Genomic DNA, 20436 nt, shown 5'->3' with positions numbered 1-20436 from the left:
AGAGGCTTTCAATGGGTGATTTTAGCTGTTAGATAAAGAAACCAATTCATGAATTAAAGCTGCAAGCAGCATTGACCGGGCCCTCGCACATTCACGCACGTCGAGGGTACTGGCAGGACTCTGGAGGACGCTGCCGTGCGTTTCTTTGACCATCAAACACTGCGTGCATGAGTTAGATGATATTTCCTGCGTCGACCAGCAGCGTAACAAGATCGCGTTGACAGGTCTTAGGCCTCAAATGTGTTGAGGGTACCTCCAATACAATCATAAATGAAAGCCTGTTAAGATCATCAAGAAAATGAATGTGCGTGAATGCGCTTCAGTGTTAGTAACATAACAGACTGTCAGTTTACTGGGATGGGGTTCAACTCCCTGCAGTGTCCTGATTTTATTTGGACTTACATGAAAGTTAAGAAAACAGTAGTATCATTTGCTTTTACTTGAACACTTTAATTTAACACCGTTTTCTTTTTAAGCTCTTCTGTAACTTTAGACTGTTTTGTGAAGCATTCATTGTGACATTTAACCTGATTCTCGTGTAGAAGCTCTGGACAGATCATTTATACTAATGTCGACTGATATGGTTTGGATAACCTACTGTTATCTAACTTTTGCTCTCCAAGCATCTTAGTTTGCACATATTTAGATCAGAGAAGTCTTTTTCTCATGGTGTGCCCACAAACCCTTCTAATAAGTTCAGTTTGGGCCGCTGTATTTATAGAATCCTGCTTACGTCCGTGCTTATCAGTAGGTGGCGCTATGACTATAAGTTAATATTGGCATGCAGAAGTCCTAAAGTCATGACAGTCAACAACCATGTCAAGTTTGGGACAGTTTTGACAAAGTACAGTAGAGTTACAACAGCTTGATGGATGATGGTGAACCATGTAAAATGGCTGCCACACCAAATCCACGTCGTTTGATGAAACCTAAAGCTTTTAGTAACTTTTAATCACTAAGGTCTTGAGATAGTTCCGACCAAATTCTAAGTTGATCTGATTAATTCCCTAGGAGGAGTTCGTTAAAGTAGAGCGCCTGGAAATTGCACAAACGACACTATAAATTCATACAAAATTCAAAATGGCTGACTTCTGGTTGGGTTTAGAGCTTAGACCCCTAAGACCTTTTTTTAAGTCTATATGTGATACACCTACTTCCCAAATTTTATACATCTAGGTGAGACGTACTGCGAGGGCTGCATCGGCGAAATATTGTAGGGGGCGCTATTGAGCCGACTTGCCACTCTGACACATTAAAGTCACATCAGATAACTACATTCATGATTTTAAATGTGTTTGACAAGTTTTGTTATGTTTTGAGCATTTTTAGCCCCTCAAAAACACCTTCATTTTTCATGGCGAAGAATGCGTTGCCACGGCAACAGCTTTTCACGAAATAACAAGTTTTGAGTAACTTTTCATCACAAAGGTCTTTAGATTGTACTGACCAATTTTGAAGTTGATTCGATTATTTCCCTAGGAGGAGTTTGTTAAAGTGCAGCGCCTGGAAATGACAAAAACGACACTAGAAATTCAAAAGAAATTCAAAATGGGTGACTTCCGGTTGGGTTTAGAGCATGGTCCCAAGAGACTTTTATTTAAGTCCACATGTGATACATGTGCCCACCAAATTTTGTAAATCTATGTGAAACGTAGTGCGAGGGCTGCTTCGTCGAAATGTTGTAGGGGGCGCTATTGAGCCGATTTGCCACTCTGAATGAATAAAAGCATTTTATATCACTACATTTTGGGATTGTAATCTGCGTGCAGAGTTTGCTTATGTTTCGAGCTTTTTTAGCCTCTCAAAATGACCTTCGTTTTTCACAGCGAAGACTGCGTCGCCACGGCAACGGCGTTTGACGAAACATCAAAAGCTTCATGAACTGGCATTATGAACTTCTTACATTTGTGTGGAAGTAGTTTGATGTTGATCTGATTTACCTACTAAGAGAAACAAGGCAAAGTATAAAGTCTTTAACTTACTGTTACCAGTAGGTGGCGCTATGACTATGATTAAAAATTGGCCTGCAGATGTCTTCAGGCCTGGAGTCTAATCAAACATGTGAAATCTGGTAAAGATCTGATGATGTGGAGTCGAGTTACATCAGTTTATTCGTTCATGGCGAAGGATCGAAATTCGCCGAGCCGCCACGTCGCCGCCCTTCGACAACTTCTTACAATCTTCACAATGAAGCATGATCAAGGTCTTAAGGCTTTCCTGGCAAAATTTGAGAGGGATCTGATTAATCTGTGAGGAGCAGGATGTCAAAGTACAAAACGTACAACTTCCAGTTGCCAATAGGTGGCGCTCTTACTATGATTCTACATTTTCATATAGATGTGTTCTGAGTCAGGATGATATGACATATGAGAGATTTGGAGCAGATTAGACAATGTACGGCCGAGTTACAACTACTTCCTTTTTCATGGCGAATGGTGTTTTTTTGACGCCACGCCACGGATACATAGTACGATAACTTTTTGATCTTTGAGTAACATTTCACTGCCAAGGTCTCAAGAGCATACTGACCAAGTCTGAAGTCGATCGGGTTCAATCTCTAGGAGGAGTTCATTAAAGTATGATGCCTTGAAACGGTCCAAAAACGTCATACACTTCAAAATGGCCGACTTCCTGTTTGGTTTAGTGAAAAATTCCAAGAGGATTTTTTGTACGCCCCATCACGTTCCACATACCTACCAAATTTCATACAGCTAGGTGAAACCCAATGTTGGGGCTACTCAATAGGGGGCGCTAGCGAGCCAATATTTCAAAACGCAGCTGGACACCCCAATCAGACTGCAATTTTCAAAAATTCTGGCTTGCGTGCAAAATTTCAAAATGTTGCCAGAATCCCAAGCACCTCCTTTTTGCGACGAAACATGAAAAATAATCGGAAGAATAATAATAATAATAATAAACATTACGATTACAATAGGTCCTCCGCTCCGACTACGTCGGTGCTCGGGCCCTAATTAGTCCAACTAATAAGAACCAATTCATGTGTTAATCAGTATTATATAATGCACACATCAGTTAGCTATACTGCTAACACAACACCATCCACTGCCTTTTAGCTACGAAGCGCCAGTTAACGTCGGTGGGTTTGATTGACATGGAATGAGATCGTCTGAAAGAAAATATAACACGTATTGTACTCTGTAAAGAAATCATTGCTATACAGTTATATCCCATAAGTCTCAGCAAAATATAAAAACTGACATTATACAGTGGAGCACTGCTGATACAGTTATACAACCCAAGATATAAAGTCTGATTTTGTTTTAGTGCCCTTTAGAGCCCCGAATCCCCAAACTTCCTCCCAGCTTACAAGAAGGAAATTTGTTTTCAAACTCGACTGTGAACTCTGCTGACAACTGACAACTGTTTCTGCGTGCAGTACAGTATTGTCCTCTCCCACTCTTCCTCCGAGGCAAAGAAGACATCAGACATGACTCCTTATGTATTTCTTTTAAACATACCGGCTGAACGCGGTTGACGTGACTTGAGCTGACAGCCGTGTGCTCGGAAGGTAAAGGCAGAGAAGCGTTTGAAGATTCCACTGAGAAAACATAATCAGCGCCAATCAATTTCAATAGGTCGGCCATAACGCTATGAATTAGCCTTGTTCCCCCAACTGGGCTCATTTAATGGTTGCAGATTTTTAATGTCAGAGCTTTGATATCCATCTGTTAATATATTATTATGGTCCAGGCTATTGTTTGGTGTTAGACTGTACGTCACTGTTGGCCTTAAAGCTGACGCCTACCGAACACTTTGCAGCGGTGAAATCATCAACAAAAGCCATTGATGATATAACCTTGAAAATGAAGAAAAAAGAACGTGCCTTCCCCAGCCTGACACATGAATAGCTGCTGGAATATTTCACTTTAATGGGTAGCTGCACATATACTGAGCTATAATATTGTAGCATCTGACAGAAAGTGCTGTCTTGCAAGTTGGTGATATTTTACTTTGAAGAAAACATTCTAATAAAAATCCCACTTCCTAACATGAGATGTTTTTTACAGTCTTTCTACAGAATGAAAGTGATCATGGAAATTGAAGATTAAAGTCCTCCAATCTGGCCATTAAAAAAGAAAAATTAACAGGCTCTGGCCTGGACAATATAATAGAAAAAAAAAAAAAAAAAAAAAAGCTTGGAGAAGCTGGAGAAGTTATCACCAGGCCGGTTGTAGAAGGACACCTAGATTATATCATCACCTCTTAGTCATGACAGGTTATATTACAGGTAGTTTAAAACACCAAGGTCAAAGGATGGCTCTATGAAAGAGAACTCGGGCGATGGGAAAAATCTCTATTACAGGTTGATAGTTAAAATCCCTTCACAGATTGCTCTGCAGACGAGGCTGCACATTAACATTCAATATGGACTCGTATGGAGCACAGCTTTTAAAGGCTCTTCCTACAGGTTATAGGTTAACAATATTGTCAGAAGGACAGGCAATCCCATCCGAGTGAGCTGGTTGTAAAAAAACAAAAATAAAAAAACAAAACATTTGAAATTTGAATAGATTCTTTCTGCTCCACGGGGCTGTCATCCGCTACTCACTTTGCCCTGTCCATGTCCCTTCAATGTTTGTCCGTCTTCACTGACGTGATGGAGCTGATCTTCACATTTTTTATTTATTCCCCTGCAGCTGTGTACAAAACAGGTTTCCTAATCAATTCCGCATCTTGGGTGAGCAACTGTCATCTGCCAGTAATGAAAATAAATGTGGCATGCTCAAATGTGAAGGGGAGACAGGTATTCTTCAGCCTCTTCCATAAACAGGCCGCATCCAACTGTCAATATGCATTTCTGAGTGCACAATGTCAATTGCACGCGTCCTCAAATGAGGGGCCATCTTCTGCATATAGAAATACGAGCATATCAATAAAGGAGAGCACATTTGGAACCAAATCTGGGACTCTATAATTTAATTGCAACATACATACATTAAAAAAAAAAGAAAATCTATTTTATGAATATTGAAAGATTCCGTTCATGCCAACTAATTCTGCGATGCCTTCATGAGTATTCGAAGATGCCACCGTAGATTAAGTTGATTGTATTTGCTTCAGATAAACAGGGTTTAGAGTTCAATTCACTTATATTTGCAACTGTCAAGTGTGTTTTAACATCCAAGGTACACTCTGTGGCCACTTTATTAGGTACACATGTACAATCTAATGCAATCAAATACAACTGTTCTGCCATAAAGTCCACTTTTATGATGCCTATAATGTTCAGGTCAATGGCAAAAGGAAAATAAAAGAAAAATTGAAACAACCTTCAATATAATGCGGCCCAGTACACCCTGAGGTGGAAGAAGTAGTCAGATCCTTTATTGTAGTAAAAGTATCACTACTGCTCTGCGAAAATACTCCACTACAAGTAAAAGTCCTGCATGCTAAGCCTTGCAAGTCTTATCAGCAAAATACACTAAACATATGAAAAGTAAAAGTTTAAAAGCAGCATTAATGTGTACGTGGCACTATACGGCTGTAGATGGTCAACTTGTAACTCCTTTATATACTGGTGTGTAGTTTAATATTCTATAAGATCATCATATGTTTGTAGCGCCGCTGTCCTGTGAGAAGCACGCATCTCTAATAAGTGAACTTTTCTTGAGCTCAGAAAAACAGCCCCGTTTTTAGCTTTGAAATATTATTTAGCTTAAGAAGTAGGAGAATTGTCACAACACATAAAGGAACACTATATGTTTTAGTCAATCAGACATTTTAACATCCGCTAATTTGTGGATGCATGGTTTTCACAGGAAGCTGAGACAAAAATGTTGTGGAGAAAAGATATTTACCTCTGAGATGTGGTCCAGTAGAAGTATAAAGTAGGATAAAAGGTACCAGGCCCCTTCAATTTGTAATGAGGTTCAGTACAGTAAATGAACTTAGTTACAACACCACATTTGACTAGGATCTCAGAAATAAACGCTATATATAAATAGAAGTTGTATTGGACTGTAGGTATTCCTAATAAAGCCGCCACTCAGTGTATATTAGGAACACACAATGCAAAAAGGAATTAACATGAAAACATAACAATTTGGGTCAACTTTCCCGAAACCGGAGCCCTTTTTCATTACCATTATTAAAACGGCTGTCCCATCTTTGATCGCCGCTCTCATGAATTAGACAGGAACCCTGACAGCTGGATATAGGACTGGCGAGTAGTAAATTCCAGAGCTGTGGCCTTGGGTTGACATTACATCCTCTCCGCTTGTAATGAGCCCTCAAACTGCTCCTGTGGCCCCTTCGCTGTGCAGTGGGGGAGAGAGCCAAGCCTCGCGACTGTCACACCTCCAACTGTCCTCAAGCCCTCTAGTCTTTTATTTGACACCCCCGCCGTGATTAAGACAAAAGCCTTCAGAGATCCCCGGGCCAAAAGGTCTCCATGTGTGGACGAGCGCTGCCTCTAATTACTTTAATTAATTAAATTCATGATTTCCTCTAAATTGAACTCATTCATCAGCGGTGCAGAGCTGTGACCGTTAATGATTTAAAGACATCTATAAAGGAATTATTGAGGACAGGAGGTGCATGCTCTTTACTGCATTGATGATTGCTGTGAGCAGATATTTACAAAGGGAGGCGGTGCATTGTTCGCTCAACTTGTGATGAAGACCTTCACAGGGGCTGGCAGAGTAAATACAGTGGCGAGGGTGACCCTGCGTCTCGGCGCTCGTGGTGTGAACGCAGTCCTCCTCTGTGGTTGATGTACCGAGGCGCTGTCTTATCTCGGGTTGGACATGAGACGCCAAGCCCTTGTACTCTAATCCTCTGGTTCCTTAAGCCGGAGCTCTGTACCCCCCGTTGACAGTCGGCTGTGTAATCCTTCAGAGATCTCCCTGCCTGTGTAGTAAGCAAAGCACTGCTTCCCTTGGAACGACTCCCACTGCCACTGTGTGCCTGCCGAAATGTTCATTTTCACTTTGAAGGTTGCAAGAAAGCCGTAACACCTTTGTTTTCACTCATTTCCATCTGTATGGTGCAAAGCGCGTTTGAGGTTTTGAGGTGACGCTGATATGCAGAATGACCTTTTTAGTTCATTGTGTTTATTGGTGTGCAGAAGTGCAGTGGGCTTTAATTTACCATGCTGGTAAAAACATGAAATTCAAAGTGGCTATAATGAATAATTTTATATTGACATGCATGTGAAAGGGGTCGTGTTTGGTGATTAACCGGCAAGAAGTTCTCCTCTGCAGCTTCACCCAGTCTTTACAGAGCTTTATGGCATCTTTCAATGTTCTGTTTTACTGGCCCGCAACTTTACTGTTCTGCTTCACTCTCACTGATTTTAAAGGGTTGCTCCCAGCTGCTGTTTTCAGCAAAAATAACATCTAAATACCTACTGTACGCTACCTGCTCAGCAGCAACCCGCAGACAGACACGGTTAGCGACTAGCTGGTGATTATCAGTGGAGCATTTAGCAGCTAGAGAGACAGATACTTCCCTCAGCAGTTGGTGGTGACCAAAAACAGAGCTACGGTAAAAGAGAGGGAATATTGGACAAACATTTGTCAGGTGTACAGAAATACAACTCAAAGTGAAGGCTAATGTTGCTCCGTGTTTGCAAGTAGTTGCTAACACTTTTGACATCAAATTAAAAGGTGATAGTATGTCAGTGTTGTTTTCACAGCTTGTTAGTGTTGCCTGAGGTGTGCCAAAGAAATTAATCATTATTACAAGTTTAAAAAGCAATTGAACACCTGCTTTAGCTCAAACAAGCTCTCTTTATACATTCAAAGAAATGCATTCAAATGCAAACATCACTCTCCATGTTCCCCCAGTTTCCACAGGCCCACTAACACACTTTTATTCTCTCCTTTTAAATTACAGTAAGAGTTATGATCGTCGATACATTTTTAGAAATTCTTGATGAAACCAAAGACTGTGTGGCGACATCACAGATTTTTGGCTTGAGTGCAGAATTTCTCAATTTCTTTAGAAAAAAGGCAAAAAGAACGGCCATTCAGTTCACCCCATCGACTGGCACCAGAATATGTTGATAGTATAACAAAGTGACTGACCATGTAGTTCAAAAGGTGGACAGTCTTAGACATTCTCAGACGCTTGCTGCCTGTTGTGCCTTATCTCACATATTTCAACAAAAGTTGTGTTGATTGTGTAGACTGACTAACCTACATCCACTTCTAATCGTATCATCATTGAGGGAGGACGGATTGCTTGCTCCCATTCCGTTAATGAATTATTATTCAGACTGCAGATTGAAGTGGCAAAACCTTTTTTTGTTTGTTTATGACCAGGGTACAGTATTAAATATATAATAGTATTAAATAATTGTTTATTTTCCTCTCGGGGAACACATTGTGTCATTGTAAAATGATTGTATTTAATAAATGTCTCCAGTTAATAATAAACAAAAAACACCTCAAAAGAAAATAAACATAATGCATTATTCACCTAAATGTTTCAAATTGTGTTTGTACATTTACACATTTAAATGAATTGCAACGTATCACATATAACCCTTTTTTTCTGTCAATTGACTCCCAAATTCAATCTTGCCTCCATCCCATCACTCATAGCTCACTTATGATTAAACCACAGCTCCCAGCATGCCTGGGAGCACCTTGAGAACCCTTGGGAGGAGCTGGAGGAAGTTAAGGATGCCTGTGCTGCTGTGTCTAATGGACGGATAGAAATGTATTTTTCCGGATTAGACATTATTCAGAGACATTTTTTCAGCAGAGCGGTCCCTGTAAGTACTGGGCAGTATGAACTCTGAGCCCAATTTGTGGAAAACATGCCCATTGCCTTCAAGCGTGATTCAGACCTTAAGTTTGCTCGAGCCAGTTTTTTAAACATGCGTCACTCATCAACATTTCTAAGCCTAGAGGTCTTCGCTGGCATATGTGAGACGATAAATATGTAAATGTAGGTACATCAGGCTTACTTAAAGAAACCACGAAATAGCATTTTGGCAGCGTTTTATGCTCAGCACCAAACATTTCTTTGTTTAATTAGCATGTATTGGTAACCTAGAAAGAAACAACAAACCTTTAAAAATAACCCAAACAACCTTTGTTAAACTAATATGATAGGTGCTATGTTGAGTTCAAAATAAAGAGCACATACACATATCAATATGGAGGTCACTCTCTCTTACTTACACACCTGCTAAGCTGAAGAGCCTCAGGATGTTGTTGTGGCTCATTTGCATTTACCAGCATTTTGAGCTGGAGCGTGACCCGTTCTAAACCTTAGAGGGAATCTTGACCATGCAGCAAGTAGCAGTACGTTAAAAGGCAGGGTTTGATACGATGGCTTCCTCCAGGACTGCATTTAAAGCAGACAGATAAAAGAAATAGCTAATGTGATGAATGACATTTGAGCTGCTGAGTCCTTACGACAGCTACAGCCGTATAATGTTTTTAACCGTGCTAGCAGAGTTGCTCTGTAAGTGGCAATGTTGGTCGGTTGGTGCTTTGATCCTGACCGAAACATGGTAACAAATATTGGATAGATTGCCATAAAATGTTGTACCGACATTCAAGGTACAAGGATAGATTATAATAACGTTGAGGTTCATTTGTTATGACTTTGGTGATCATCTGACTTCTTTTACTTTGTAATGATAGTATCAGTGGATGAAGACCTACCCATTACAGGAACAGTGTTGCTGCTTAATTTCATTGTATTCTGTCTTGATTGCCAAGTAATGTGGTGGTTCACTTGTACACTGTGATCTCTACGCTTTAGCTTCTATCTTTATCTCTTTAACCTGTTTTGGCTGCTCAATCAGTTTGACATCCTGGATATGTCCTTCAGGTACATATTGTAGAACCCTTCTGTCTACTTCTGTCTGAAATTGCTTTTCCGTTTTTTCCAAAATGTATATAATCTTTATTCAGGGAGTGAGAGCAGTTCGTGACAGTATGGGCTCCGTGGTAGCTCTGACAGTTTGATGGAGTAGCAGCGGGGGAGCGGTTCTTAGGGAAGGGTGTATTGGAACGATGCTGAATAGAAGGTAGATTAAAAAATGTCTGATATAGCTAAATGTAAGTAATTTCAAGTGTTGCTTATTACATATATGGTCTATATCAATTCAATAAATCAAATGGAACTGATAAATAACCCACATAAATAAAAGACCTCTCTGGTCATCTGGCACTTGTCTGCTTGTTGTTATACATAACAGAAAACATGGAGCTGATTTCAGCCACTGCTCTAAAAAAAGGTTTCTGTTCATCATTGCTTGTAATTAGTTTTTGCCAGCTTCAAATACTGATTTGTTTTTTTCCTTCTATTATTATTTTACCTTCAATATCTTTTGTGGAGGTCCTTGAAGTTCTAAATGTTTGTACAACAACACACTTTCAAACTAAACTGAAGGTTTTTAAAAGTTCAAAGACCTCAAGAGGTGAAAAGTACTACTTAGTGCTTATTAATCAGCATACACAATTAGTGAAAAGAACAAAGAAGACAATAAACCTGCATGCTCTGGATGCCAAAATCCAAGTAGTTGAACCTGGACCTCCATTGATGTTGGGCTCAATTCATGCACAAGAACATGCTCATGCAGTTTAAATGTGGCCCAATGTGATTAGTGCATATTGAGTGTTACAAAGCGAACACGCTGGATTCAAATTAATATTTTACACTTCCCGATTCCCCCCATGACCTAAAGACTGAGAGAGATGAAGACAAATTCAGCGAGGTGGAAAATTATCAAATGCAGATGTCGGAGCGAGGGCAAGTCAAAGAGAACGTGAGAGAAAAAAAAGGGATAAAGTAAATGAATGGAAAAGGGGAAGATATACAAGAGGGAACTATATGGGATTATATCTAAGGCTAATGGCTTACCTAAGGGTGACATCTCTGGTACTCCTGCCAAGTACGGTCCATCTAGAAACTTTGGCTCATTATCGTTGATGTCCTGGACCTTGACCACAAACTCAGACCTGGGCTCCACGGGCTTATTGGTGATTCGGTCCACAGCTTGAGCTTGGAGGGTGTAGTAGGCCTGTGCCTCCCGATCAAGGCGCTTTGTGGCGTGGATGTCCCCTGTGTTCTCATCAATGGTGAAGATGGAGGTGGAGCCCTCCCCAGTTAACACATACTTCACCTTGCCGTCCCCTTTGTCCACATCTGAGTGTAGCTGAAGGGACAAAAGAACATCAGATTAAGGCGACTGTAGAAAAAAACCCTTTCATTATTTTAGATGTTTTTTTGTGTTGAAGGATTGATGATTACTTAGTAAGGATATGTTATCTATTCAGAGATAACAGCTATATTGATGAAATTAGAAATTAATTTGAACTTGAATGTATTTTAGAACATTGCATATCGCTTATTTTATTTAATGCAATGTATAAATATCTCGTATTCATTTTTACTAAAATATGTAAATCTTGTTTAAAATATTCATTTACACCATGTGAATTTCATTGCTGATATGTACAGTAAGCACACACACACACACACACACACACACACACACACACACAATACAAGCAAATACACATCATGTTTATTGGACAAACATCTGAATCAGATCAAAGCGAGACACATTTATGCATGAATTCATTTTGCTACAAAATAATGGAATAAAATGAAAATGGTGCCACTTACTGCAATGCCACTGGGACTTGCTTACTAACGTAATAGTCATTACAGATGATCAAACTAGCAATTTTCCAATAAAACTTCCAGAAATAACAAATGACGATTCATCAAATGCATCTCAATAGCATCTTTCTATTTGGAACTTCTAGATGAAATGTTTTTGCCAAACATATAATTTAAAACTTTTATAAAGGTGCACTTGGAAATGTTTCATGCAAAAATACTTCTGCCTGAAGAGACCCTACATTGACCCTCTCTTTGGCATATTTCCTTAAATTACACTGATGTCGATACTTCCTTTTCGCCCACAGATTCAAAAAGCCTTTTACACAGCACTGAATGAAGTCTCAGTGCTCCATGTTGTGCTTCTTTTCATTCATGTTCTGCCCTTTGGAAGAAAAGGAGCACAGATGGTTTGGTAGACGTAAATGTTCTCTTGTGCAATTTCTCAAATGACATACCTTTTTGACATGACATCTGATTATTAAAGTTGAAATGTTATCAACAGTTCCCTCTTGTTTCCATCAAGAGCAGCCTATTGATAGCAAAAAACGGTTCTACAGGTTTTTGCCCCCTAATAATCAATAGCAAGAGCTGAGGCTACACTATCAGATCCGCCATTTTAATGGCCACATTAAACACCCAAATAACAGTCAAATGCAAATCTTCAAATCAAAACTTTCCAGCTCAAAGCATGTGGGCTTACACTATCAAATCTGAGCTTTGTTTCTTGGAGTAACTCAAATATTAATAGGAGTTGTTTTAATGTTTGACAAACAGACATACAGGTCTACAAAGAAGTCAGACAAGCTACATTTGTATCATTGAACTCGTGCACTGACAACAACCGTCTTCTTATGGCAGAGTTTTAATCTCAGAAGAACAAGTCGTGAGTTTCAAGATGACTTTAAGACACTTCCTCAAAGTACGACCCCAACAAAAATAATCCTTGAGCAACTCTAAAGAAAGAACACTTGGAGCTTTTTGAGCATTGAAATTACCATGACAAGTAACCAACCCTGAATAATCCTGTTTGAAGTCAGAGCTGTATGATGGCCACCGACCCCTTCAATGTCTCAACATCAAAGCGATCACAGGAACTGCCATATAGCTTAGACGGAGGCCATTGTTGCTGTTCAGATGGTCCATTTTCAACTGTCAGCATTTAGCAGAGTGCGTATTTATGTCTTTACTCCATCACCTCCAACATGACAAAACACCTCAATTAACAGCATGCAGAGCAAGCTTTTAGTGTTTTTTTTCTCTCTCTCTGATTCTCAATAGTTGGTGTTAAAAGTGTGCAGACAGAAAAAAGCTTCAATTGAACCTGTAATTGCTACTCCTCAACAGTGTCTTCAATCTTCCAAGTGTTTTGCATCTGACTGCTTCAAAACCTATAAAATCAGGTAAGGAGTATATCAATCTGTCTGTTTGTTAAAGTGGCTCTTTTCAGATAATTATTTCCCCTACTCATTACAAGACATGCTTTTTTTCTGGACTATTGCAGACAAATGATTTAGGAGGAGTATCACGTACACCAACAATGTCCACAGTGTAAAAAGCTTCTTCAGCAATTTAGTATTGCTCTTCAATTAAGTTGGAGGGGACACGAGAACATTTGGAAAACTTAGCTTGGAAAGTGCCATTTGGACATTTGATTTTGGCCGTTCAGAAAATAACTATAAACACTTTTGATTTCTGACGTGGTCCGACAACATGTCTCACAAACTAGTTCTGAACAAGCATAACTCGGCCCTAATGTAAATAAACTGGAGATTCTCTCCAGGCCTGTTGCTTGAGATTCTGTCGATCAAATTAACAGACATGATTGGGGGACTGTGCATGACTGAAGATTGAAGAATACTCTTAAATCTCTGCTAGGATTGTAAACGCAGCTCTCACATTGGTTCATGACAGGATATTTTAGGACAGAAACTCTCCAACACGATTTGCATTTTGCTCCACAAAAGGAAATGAAATAGAATGGTGCAACTTACTGTAATGCCGCTGTCACTTGATAGAAATGATCAAAGACGCAATTTACCAACAAAACATCTGGTAATAAATAGCACATCTCATATAAAACCCAACTTCAGCCAATGTTAAAAGCACAAAATGTGTTTGTAACAATGATTATTTGGTAAATGGCATTTTCCTACAAATGCAAATATAAAATGATTCCTCAGGAAACATTTATCTTTCAATTTAAGGCAAAGCTTTTAAAGCTTGTGAACAAAGGCAGACAGGCTTCAGATTCTCAAAGCTGCACTACGAAACACTTTCAGGAAAAATACTTCTGTTGCAGTTGAGACCCGATAGCTAGTCCAGGTTATGAAATAGGACATCCTACACTACTCCCTGGCTGTGCTTCAAGATTATGTCCTTGAAAATAACAAACGCCATGCAGGGAGATGGGTAAGGTTTAGAACGAGTACGCCGAAACATCATCATTTGTGTTCAGGAGATCTTCGCTGTATTCCTAACACTGCTTGATCCCCTGTTGAGGTCAGTAGCCAATTATCGCTGATGAAGAACTGTCAGGGTAAAGGCCAGACTTCTACAGACAGTAAAAGGTACTCAAAGGCAATTTACATAGTAAAAACATAAACAATACTTGCAATAGCAAGACAGATAGATGACATTATAAACAGACAAAAACATAAAGGGTAAGGAGGTTGGAGGTTGCGGATCTGAGGTTGCGGGTGGGAGCGTGACGTCTGAAAGGTATGAAGGGACGAGGTTGTGAAGGGCTTTCTATGTGATGAGGATCATTTTGAACTGGATTCTTTGCCGTATGGGGAGCCAGTGGAGGTTTTGAAGGACTGGGGTGATGGAGTAGGAGATGGGCAGCTGAGTTCTGGATGTATTGTAGTTTGTTGATGATTTTGGTGGATGAGCCGTACAGGAGGCTGTTGCAGTAGTCCAGTCGAGAGGCGATGAAGGCGTGGACGAGTGTTTCAGCGGCTGAGGGAGGTGAGGGAGGGGCGTAGACGGGCGATGTTTTTGAGATGAAAGAAGGCGTCTTTTTGTGATGTGATTGACGTTGCGTTCGAAGGAGAGGGTTTGATTGAAGTTGATAGCAAGGTTACGGACATGTGTGGAAGCAGGAACAGTGGTGCCATCGCTGCAGAGAGAGAAGTTGTGGTGGGCTTTGTTTAGTGATCCGAGGCCAATGATGAGGATTTCAGATGATAGATTTTAATATCCTTACCACACCTGACCCAGTGCTCAATAGCACAAAAAGCTGTTTTACTGTGTGCAGAAATAGTTTGAAGAGAGAGAAATTAGAATTTTTTAAATCATTATGATTATTTTTTTTACCATCAAAATGGAACAAAGTATTTCCGCGTTGTTTACAGTGAAGTAGTTGGCCTCTCTTGTCGTTTATTGTGTAGCGCAATGACAAAAGCCAATTATGATGTATTTCTTTTTATATTACAACGCACTCCCACGGTAATATTGTTGAAACTCTTTCTTCAATTTGTCTGTAAATGTCAACATCTCATTATCGGATAAATAACAATGGTATTTCGGGTTCGGAGCCCCCGCTGCAGGGGAGGTGGAATGATTAGGTCAACAATATATTGTTGGCACTGAAGGAGTACATGCTGAACAGTGGATACAACACCAAAGGTCTTTTATTAATGGAATCCATCAGCCCGCTTGATGGATGCTGCGTTTGGGCCGTGATGATTGCACTGGTTGTGTCCGCGAGCCTCGGCCTGCATATGTTGCCTCTCTTATGGAGCTCGCCGTGTTTGTTCGCTGTCTCCAGCTGTCAGGAGCAAACTTGAGGTAAACTGTCAGTCGTGGAGAAAGTCAACATTTAATCTTGAGGAGGCCATCCGTGGCCGTTGATTTCCGGCAAATACCATGGACGAGAAGAACAAAGCTGACAGGTCACAAAGCAAGCAAGCTGGGTCATAGGTCAAGCACACCATGTGGTTTTGCTCCGTTTCCCCTTCTCTGCCTAGCAGCGCAGCAACTGTCGCCACGTATTCCATCTCTAAATCTCATCAACACTGAGGGCTGCATGAAAATGTGTGTAGCGTGGCAGGGCCTATTAGAAGTATACCCTGGTCAAATACTTCTCTCTCTCTCTCTCTCATTAGTCTAACCCATTTTAAAACCATCACTGCTCATTTTCAAGTGGTATTTGAAGTTTCAACTCTTATTACTTGTACTCAGCACCATAGTTGCTTCACTTGCAAAAAATGCAAAGACTCCTCTGTAATTCTTTTCTCTGCTTCCCTTGAGGTGGGTGTAACACAGCATGCAGCGCGGCGGTGTAGCTCAAAGGCACTCCGAGGGATTGAGAGGGAGGGGTGGAATCTGAACACGAACCCTTCTGAAATCAGTGCTGACACTTATGATCACTTTGTATGCAGGCAGTCCTCCAGGGACCAGCCTGTTAGCTTTGTGTTTGCTTGTTTACCTTGTAGCGAGGGAGAGGGGTAAAAGGCATAAAAGAACCCATAACAACACACAGAAACATGCTTGTCCTATCACTAGCACTGCTGCACAATGTGCTCAAATTGTTCTTGCATTTGAATTTTCATTTTTGCAATTCTACGCTACATGAAATATCATGTTGGAAAGTGTGTAATTCCTTTTAGTTCCTCTTTACGCCCATTTGGCTTGGCTCTGTGCAACACAGCAAGTAGAAAAGTATAAATACATTTGAAAATACAAATGCTCAAACCCCAAGATGAATGTTTCAAGCTTTGTATTTGCACTTCCCCTGAGGAGAGTACAAATTCCCCCATTCAATGGACTGTGCACAATCCAAAATGGATACAAAAGTCCATACCTACAGGCAACCTGTGAGCAATACTGGATCCGGTACACTGAAACAGCCTCTGCCGCTGCTCAAGAGCCCTTAATCAACAATCGCCCTCAAGATATTTCACAGAGCAGCTCAACGTCGAGGCTTAACGGGGTCTCTACGAGCAAGGTATGTTGCACAAACAACCTAAAAATAAAATGTGCAGCATGGGCGACTGCACTCTTGACATTGTTTTCCCGACGTTGCACAAGAAACCTGCACATAATCAGCCTTCCCTCAGTGTAAATCACAAACTGTATAATGTTATTATATCCAACAGAAACCATAAATTTGCCAGCGGAATAAACGTTATTACAGTACTGACACAATAAAACATACATGGAGCGCACATAAAGAAGGAGAGCAGGCGGGGGTAAAAAGGGTCATTCTGCCACATAAAAGAGCCGAAAATGTAGAGGGGGGGGGGGGGGGGGGGCTTCGGTGCAGCTGGTACTGACATGCTTGGCTTTTCATCTATTCACTCAACCATGTTCTGGTGAGTAGCCATGGTGCTGCCGACTTGAAATGAAAGAGGGGAGGCTCAGCCACTCAGCCTCCCCTCTTTCATTTCAAGTCGGGAGCTGGGGAATCAGCGATCGCCATGGAGAAACTGTTAACTGTGTGCAGATGCATGGGATCTGTACACACAAAGGCTTGTACTCGTACTCCTTAAATTGAATGAATTATGTGTTTGTGTTTCGCTTATTGGTCCCCTCTCCATTATCTGTTATGTTCTTAATGTTCTATATTACAACATACGTATAAGGCTGCTATTGAATATTTATTCTGATGCTTTTATATTTATATTTTAGTTTTTTACTTATTTGTTTACTCCTTTACAGTTTTTACATTCATATTTGTATTTGCCCCTTTCCTACTTGCTTTCTTTTCCCCATGTCTTTCTTTGTTTTGCTCTGTTATACACATGTACAGCACTTTGCAACACTGTGCATATATATAATAAGTGTATCTATAAATAGTTATTATTATATTTGTATGTTATTGTAAGTGTTTCATGTAAATCTTAAAGCGTTTGACAGTGTGTGTTTGTCTGACTTTATTGAGTTGCAAAGCACTTTGAGACTTTGTTTTAGAAAATGTGCATTATTGTCATATTCAATCACCTAAACGCTAAACAAACACCATGATTGCATGTACTTTTTGGATTAGTGCTATATGAAATGGAGTCTTTGAGTTGAGGTGGATTCCAGCATAAAGACACAGTTTATGAAAAGCATAAACCTCTCCGCAATTTGTGGAGCAATTTAAGAGATTTACTGACACACAGAGTTCTCTCCAACAAAGCTTCATGTATTTTTCTGAACAGCAGTATCGTTTTTGGACTCATTTGCAGTTAATCAGTCTATTTTCCCAGAATAACTGTAAGTTATTTACTCCGCCAGATGAAAACCTTTTCAAGCACAAAGATTTTGGATGCTGGTGGAGGGTACATTTTCCTTTTTAGCTAAACTCCCGAAAGTATCTGAGCTTTATATGTCATTTGAAGTGAGGCAGTGTGCCGTGTCTGCTAATTTGCTTCCCTAAAGAGCAAATTAGAAGATATTTCACAACAATTGACGGTTATTTCTGCAGTTAGATGTCCCTGTCTGGAGAAGTTAAAATGTGAATTCAGTTTACACAAAGTATCGTGGCCGCAGTTGAAACACAAGTTAAAGTAGTTAATGTGTCACAGTACAGAGCGAGCACACTTTTTAAAATGTATTGCACAATTTAAAAAAGGTGAAATTCTATTTTATGTCCCGAATAAGATAATTAAAAAGTGAATGAGGGTATATTGACCTTTTCTTAGCTCTACTCCAACATGGAACCAACGTCATTTTCAACACATTTGGAGGCTTCTGTCATTACTAGAGATAAGCAAATATTTTGATAACTTCTGTGTTTTTAGAATATTACACAGAATTAACAGCAATGGACAGTTAATTAAGTAGGTAATAAAGGGATCAGCATCCATTTTGATTCTGCAGTATGTGCCTGAGTTGCATTTGTTGCGACATTCAACAATGTCAAAATGTTTTCTTGTCTCCACTCATGTGTGAACAACTTAAAATGTCTTAAAACGTTAATTATTTGCCTGTGAAATATTCTACGGCATTTGCAGTTAAGGTAGAAGAACTTAAAACACTGAAAGCATTTGAAGTGTCAGCTGTTGTTTATAAGCACTGAAAGGAGTTGAGGTGTCAGTTGAACTGTTAGAAATAAAAGCAGTCAGTTTAATCACTGAGAGCATTTTCAGTTTTAAGTTCAAGACCTGTTAGCAGTTGAATCGCCTCTTGAAGTGTAAGCAATGAGAGCAGTTAAAGTTAAAGCACTAGAAACAGGTAAAGTGAGTGCATTGCAGTGACGCTATTGAAATATAAGTAGCTGAAGTGTCACTTTAAAGAGTAAAAATATGTTGAATATTCATCAAGAGAAACACTTTTTTCGTAATAAAAAAAAGGAGATATTCTATTTTCTGTCCCAAATAAGCGGCTTCAAAATGAGTGAAAAAGGGCAGTTTAATAGACTGTTAAATCTACACAAACAGATGTGTGTGATGGTTTGACAGCAGGTACAAAGGAAGCGCAGATAGCTTTTTTTAAGAGAATAAATATGAAAATGCAGAGAGGCAGTTTTCAGCAGGGATAAGGGATATGGGTTCACGGCTGCCTCTCGCTCCGACGAGGGCGACTGTTCACATACGAGAATCGGCTTTCAATCAAAGTCAGAAATGATTTTCTGAATTGTGACTGCCATTTATACACTTTGTCTCCATCCGACAGCCGCGGCTCATATCTGCACCTGCTGGCTGAGTCATAACACCGAAGAGATAATGGCTCTGTTTCCATGTGGCGAGAAAGAAATGGGCTTGAACAATTTTAGTCAAGATCTCAAAGGCACAACAATAGTATATAAACATGTTTTAAATCAAAGTTCTGACCTGAGTATTTATCAAATGAGTCATTTATGTTTCCTTCGGCGTTTTCACATTAAATCAACATGAATGTGAATGTCAGTTACGTGTATTCATACAACGCAATATGCTTTATATAACCCTTAAACATAATGCACTCAGAGCCCGTGATGTATTCAAGAGCCTCTGTTTTGACGAACCGGAACGATCAGATCTGACAGGAAATAATGGAGCAGCCAGTGTGTCGTGTTGGTGAAAGTTACATACATAAATATATAAAAAGGCTTTGAAGAAATAACTGACAGTGCACACCTTTTATTAAATATTTATAAATGTTAAACATATCTGCAAAGTCAAAATCGTAAATAGTAATAATTAACCATTGAGGTGTTTGGAGAATAAAATCTCGTTTTGACTAGTCATAATTTCAATTATTAAATACAACTCAAATCATTAATTCTTACTAATCAAAATGTAATTAAAAAGATGTTATCTGACCACAGTGCACTGTGGATATCTGAAATGTGAATCCCATCAGTATAATAAATAATACATTATGAAACATGCTTTCTGTGAAGTCATTATGGATATCTTAAAAAGATTTCTGACCAGTTGAAATCTATCAGAAGATATCTTGAGCAGCTGTTCTTATCAGCCAGAAAGCAATTACAGATATGTTAAATTGCATTTATGTCTATTCAAAATGTGTTTGTAGATATCCGATACGTACTTAGTTGTGGTCAAGTTTAAGACTTGGAAAGGAAGCAGATGTACAGGCTTTAAAAGTAGTCAGAAATGGAAAAATGTAATTTTTGACCTGCAGAAGTATTAAGCAGCTGTATTGTATCAGTGCCTATATGAATACTACGAATAATGAAGTATCACCGAACGTCTGCGAGCTATGTGAATTAGGTGAAGTGGAAAGTGAGTCCCATCTTCTTTTGTACATATTATAAAGATTTAAGAGAGTTAATGATCCAAGAAATAGCTTGACGGAACCCTGAAATAATGAATTCATTTTGATGTGTATATAAACAATATATTATTGAATTGGTATATATTCTAAATGTTCCAGTACTTCAATGTAAAT

The 20436-nt window shown here is 39.5% G+C and overlaps 1 protein-coding gene across 2 annotated transcripts in view; it reads right to left on the bottom strand.

Annotated features, from left to right (window-relative positions):
• The window catches only part of LOC306712379 (cadherin-7-like), a gene marked incomplete at both ends in the record, with an annotated part of 81686 nt that overhangs the window by 39882 nt on the left and 21368 nt on the right, over positions 1-20436 (bottom strand). For both annotated transcript variants that reach the window (XM_079181627.1, XM_079181628.1), the window contains one exon: positions 10846-11140. In XM_079181627.1, coding sequence (XP_079037753.1) covers positions 10846-11140 — 295 coding nt within the window. The remainder of the gene's footprint in view (positions 1-10845; positions 11141-20436) is intronic.

This window comes from Pholis gunnellus (genome assembly GCF_910591455.1).
Source record: "Pholis gunnellus genome assembly, chromosome: 20".
Taxonomy (NCBI): Eukaryota; Metazoa; Chordata; class Actinopteri; order Perciformes; family Pholidae; genus Pholis; species Pholis gunnellus.
The sequence above is the reverse complement of the archived record's forward strand: the minus strand, read 5'-3'. Positions and strand labels throughout refer to the sequence as shown.